Source organism: Triticum aestivum, chromosome 4A (assembly GCF_018294505.1).
Source record: "Triticum aestivum cultivar Chinese Spring chromosome 4A, IWGSC CS RefSeq v2.1, whole genome shotgun sequence".
NCBI lineage: Eukaryota > Viridiplantae > Streptophyta > Magnoliopsida > Poales > Poaceae > Triticum > Triticum aestivum.
Window position 1 is genome coordinate 624,786,912 of NC_057803.1, and position 5,555 is coordinate 624,792,466.

A 5,555-nucleotide genomic window follows, 5' to 3' on the forward strand; every position below is an offset into this window, starting at 1 on the left:
CATCATCATCATCCTCGTCATTGTCATCGCTGCCTTTGTTGTCGTAATGGTTGTTATCATCCTCATATATCATCATCATTGTTCTCGGTCGACCGCTTGAGCAAGAGGCCAGTGTACTCGGCCTTGTCCCCTTCTTGGCCGATCGAGAGGGTAACCATTTATCTACCGAGGCAAAAGTTCTCGCATAACCGGACAATTTGCTTCCTAAGCGTATCCATGGTTTGTGTCAGCTCCCTGCTCTGCACTATATATATGCTCTTGCCTTACTGGTCGATCGAGAGGGCTAGCTCCTTATGACTCTTTTTTTTCACCTGTTGCGATGAAGCTCTTGCTTCTGCGGGGAATTTTATCCTTGGCCGAAAAAATTACTGTAATCGTTAAACTATTCCAGTATCGAAGGATCTGGTCCATTAGATCAAGACGGATACATGGTACGTATTATTTGTACAAATATCTGCCATTTTGTTCCATCTGCTCTTTTTAAATAGCTTGCCACGCCCGGTCGCTCCATCTGACTCATCCAAACATTCGACAGTGATGCATCTAACATTTATACTTGCACAAGAGAGGTGTGTATATCTAGCTGATATTAAGCACGTATAATTCACTATGTGATCCACAGGCCAAATGCCGAATCAGGTTACGAAAGCATCACACATCACAAAGAATAGAACACATGGCATGCATACATCCACGATGCAAATTTGTACGTAAGCAAACAGGCTTGGTATACATTAGCTGCAAGCCGCCGCTGATATTTTTTTCAGCAAGTATGTAAGATAATTTCTGGAAATTTTATTTAAGGTAGAAAAAGGATGGTACATCCATGAGGTTACAAAACATGATTGGCCCCAACAAGTGGTTGTGAGCTACATCGACAGACAAACTATTAACCTCCTGTCACGACTTTATTGCTCCCAGACACGACATGGTTGCTCCCAGATACGGTATTGTTGCTCCCGGATACGGTATTGTGACTCCCGGATACGGTGTGGAAGCTCCCGGATACATTATTGTCAATCCCGGAAACAACATTGTTGTTGTCAGTTACGATATGTTTGCTCCCAGATACGACATGGTTGCTACCGGTTACGGTATTGTCGCTCCCGGTTGTGATGGTATTGTTGCTCCCAGCCACCGTGTTGTTGTTCCCGGATATGACAGTGTTGTCGTTTCCGGATACAACATTGGTTCTACCAGATCGGACTTTGTTGTTTGTCCCGGATATGATATTTGGTTGTTGTTGTTGGAGTGTTCTTCTGTTACCCAGTGAACGACCAGTGGAGGCAAGGCCCTTGAGCTGTATCAATCTCTTGGGTACCTCGTCAACCAATAAATTATTAGAGAGATCCAAGTAGCGAAGGTGATCAAGCTCACCAATCCATGATGAGATGGTTCCGATCAGTTTGTTGTTGGCAAGGTTGAGCTCCACCAGCTGCGTGAGGCCCGCCAAGGATGCTCCAGAGATAGGCCCCGCAAGTCCGTGCCCAGGGAGCCGAAGCGCCGTGACGCGTCCACTTGTGCCGTCGCAGCTCACACCTTCCCAGCCACAGCACGAGGCGCCGGACCAGACGGCACGTAGGAGCACGCCACCACCACCCAGGTTCCCGGCGAAGCCCTGCAGCGCGTGGAGGTCGTCGGTGTGGCATGACGTAGCGCTCGCCGCTGGCAAGAGAAACGCCAACAAGTGGAGCAGCAGCCAGCATTTCGCCATGGATCTAGCTGAAGTATGCTATGTATGCACAAACGCAACAACTCTCGGTAAGAAACCTTGTTTGGTGTGCAATTGATTCGCAAGTGCTCTTGGCAAAAACTGCTTGGGTGGTGCATGTTATCTTATAGTGTGTGTGTGTGTGTGTGTAAGTACGCGTTGCAAGTGGTTCGGTACTGTTAGTCCGTGGCCACAAGGCCCACAAGTGCCTCCCAATTCAACTTGGTTTTTGTTGTTGTCCGTCGACTGAAATCCATCGACTCCAGCTGCTGCTGCTCCTCCAAGTCAATTCAAACTTCTTCAAGTCCATTATTGCTTGTTGTGATGTTGTCAGCTGCCAGGTAGGATCTGGGCTGAGCTGGAGAGGTAACCTAAGAGAGAGGAGATTGCCGTATGCAAGAATAGTCGCCTTTTGTGGGGGCATCTTTAAAACGGACTCTCAAACCTCCCGCAACCGTACGAACTGTGTGAGTTGGATGTGTTTAGTCATCCAACACGGTCCTGTACTGCTCTGCCAAGTGGTTCGGACGCACTTTTTCCAGCAAACTTGATACTAACTACGTGGGGCGGGAGGGGGGGGGGGGGGCTTTGCAGGAGTTCGAACAACAGACACGTAGGACTCCGACACCCCCCACCCACACCAAACCCCCTTTCGAACGCCGCGCCTCCATCCTTCAATTTTCTCTCTTCAATTTTTCTCTCTTGCCATCCTCGCAGCTCCACCACCCCGGCCGCCATGCCACACCCCTGCCGGAACTCGTCGAGTCCGGCACCTCCAATGGTACACCCAGGCTCCAAGCCGCTTCTACTCCGCCACTGTTCTACAACTCTCCTCCGACCGCCGCGCAGCTACCATCAGCTCCTACGATGCACACCATGCTCGACAACTGTTCGATGAAATGTGCTCGTGCTGATTTTTTGTCCCTTCTTCTTTGAAGCAACAGATTCGGATATGGAATACATATACAAGCACTATGTTGAGTCGTCTGACGGCTCGTCCGACGAGAAGGACTATAGGGAAGAGGCGACGATGATGCAGGCGGTCCGTGCAGACGCGGAGTGTGCGGAAGAGCATGCTCTCAATTTCAAGGAATCAATCAAGAGTCATCGAGTGCTCAACCGCGACAGTGTGGGTGGCCATTTGATGCCCCCTGATGGATGACTACTTTGCCCCTGATGCCCTCTGTGCTGACAATTTTCGCCGGCGCTTCCGAATACGCAAAAGTGTCTTCAATTGTATGTACCATGGCGTTCGGTCCTTTGATGGCTACTTCATCTTGAAGAAGGATGCCGTGGGAATGGTTGGTTTCTCTGGTTACTAGAAGTGCAGGGCCGCACTGCGGATGCTTGCATATGGCACAACCGCTGATTCGTGGGACGAGTACCTACGGATGTCTGAGAGCACATGCGGAGATGCCATTGTCAGGTTTGTAATTACCATGATCGAGGTGTTTGGACCTTAGTACCGGAGAGAACCTACTGTGGCATACACCAAGAGGGTCTTAGAAATCTCGGAAGCAAGAGAGTGGCCAGGTTTGCTCGGATCTCTTGACTGCATGCATTGGAAATAGAAGAACCACCCAAAAGCTTTACATATGGGCAATAGTACGGTCATGTTAAGAAGCCCACCGTCATTCTTGAAGCAGTTGCATCAAAGGATCTTTGGATCTGGCACGCTTTCTGTGGCATGCCCAGATCTCACAATGACATCAATGTGTTGCAGCGATCACCATTGTTTGCTAGGCTGGCTGAAGGAAAAGCTCCTCCTTGCCACCATACTCTCAATGGGCATGAGTACAACATGTGCTACTATCTGGTTGACGGTATGTATCAACTGTGGGCTACCTTTGTGAATACCATCTCTAACCTAGATGGCCAGAAAAAGCCTCACTTTGCCCAAAGACAAGAAACACTTAGAAAGGATGTTGAGATGGCATTTGGAGTTCTGTAGGCACGTTTTGAGGTTAGTGGACCTGTTAAACAATGAGATCTGGCGACCTTATCTGAGGTGATGACCTATTTTGTGATCATGCACAATATGATCGTGGAGGATGAGGGTTAGGATGCTGCCGCGAGTCTTGAATTTGAGAACATGGGTAATCCTATCGAACTTTCTGACCAGAATCCAGTCACATTTGAAGAGTTTATTCAAATGCATCAACAAATTCGGCATCGAGCAACTGAAGGAAGATCTGATTGGGCATCTGTGGACGATTAAAAGGGACAACAATGTTGGAGTATAATAATTGAACTTATTTATTGTTGCATTTGAAGATTTGAAATACTCTAGACTATATATACGGCTATTTGAGTGTGAAGGCTTTAGAAAAAAATTAGTCCGGATGTATGCGGATAACATTGGATGGTTGGCTTCCACATCCGTGTTCATGGACTGGTCCCGTGTCGTGGACGAACTTGAGAGCAAATTTACGGGTCAATGTTGTACTCCATTAGTGTCAAAAAAGCTTTACATTATGGGATGGGGGAGTAGATGCCCTCACCCATGCTATGTGGAGTGATCCCGTGTGACTACAGTTCCAGTGACCAGAGAGAAAGAGGGATATCCAAAAATCGTAGGAAGATATTATAAGCAGACGTCAAAGAATACCCAAAAAAGACGGCGCATTGTGACCAGCTTTAATGTAAAGACTATGTTGACTTTTCTTAAGCCGACTAATTCTACATGGTTATACACATTGATTAGCAAATAATATTTGGTGTCTGGCTGGGCGTGGAATAAAGATTTAGAAACATACCAATTTCTAGCAATCGAGCGAGGCAAAAAAAACATAAGGTCAATATCTTTTTTTTTTCAAATATGCACAAGTGTGCATATCGTATACTAAAGAAGAAAGGCAAAGAAAGCCTCCACCAAACATAAGGTCAATATCATCGAGGAACATATTTGTAAGATAATTAGCAAGCACCAAGCTAACTAAAAGTTTGAGATTGCCCACTAATATAGTTTCAACATATTACATCATGCAGTTGAAAAACACGTGATGATGTACCCCAAACACATGTCAAATGGTAGTATGCAAGATCAACGTTCGGGATTTTTGTCCACATACAGTCTGAAGATGATGAGTGGGTTTGGTGTGGCTGTTTACGGTGGAGCACATCCTAAACGCATGAAATATACTTTTCATATTTTATTTCATGAAATATACTTTTCATATTTTGTTCTATATATGTGGTAAACCATATAAATGTTTGAATGGTCGAAAGATTAATACTTCTTATATTTTGAACAGATTAAGTACAACTTGTAGCAATGTACGCAGTGCTATTGTGCTAATTACAGAAATCCACTGTATTCTGCTGCAGTTTATTGTGTAGAACGTAAGACATGGATGCACGGTACTCTGACACGATAATTGGTAGACTGTATTTACAACCGTCATCTTCGTCGAGCACGGTACTCTGACATGGATGCATGGAACGTAAATCATTATATTAACTTCTACATGTCGGCAAGAAACTACTTGATGCCACAAGTATCACAAGCAAGACAAAATATCAAGCAACATGTTGGCTGGATGATATTAAGTGAACCTAGGAGTACTAGGCTACTACTAGAGTGCAACTGCAGTCTACCATACACAAGTACTAGCTAGTTAGAAAGAAGCTGCAATTTCCTCTTGTAAGCTGAGGATATGGTACATGAGGTGTATCAGTCACTAGATAAGGTACATGTTAGGTGTGAGAAAACTGAGCTACAAGCCAGATGCTTATAGCTAGAGGGCGAACAGGGTGATACATGGACCTTGTAATTTCCCATAGCCTGTATAGCATACTAAAACTATATATATTTTAAATAAATAAATTCATATCAATATCTCTA

General features: G+C 45.5%; 1 protein-coding gene across 1 annotated transcript; it reads right to left on the minus strand.

Moving 5' to 3' along the window:
* Positions 1 to 748: 748 nt before the first annotated feature.
* On the minus strand, positions 749 to 1,822 carry LOC123087705 (tyrosine-sulfated glycopeptide receptor 1). The gene has a single exon (XM_044509798.1). It carries the CDS (start codon positions 1,712 to 1,714, stop codon positions 890 to 892), a length of 825 nt encoding a protein of 274 aa, XP_044365733.1. The 5' UTR covers positions 1,715 to 1,822; the 3' UTR covers positions 749 to 889.
* Between the last annotated feature and the right edge of the window lie 3,733 nt (positions 1,823 to 5,555).

What these genes read in the sequence shown, in the direction of transcription:
- LOC123087705 (XM_044509798.1), bottom strand. Translation starts at nt 1,714, where the DNA reads ATGGCGAAATGCTGGCTGCTGCTCCACTTGTTGGCGTTTCTCTTGCCA.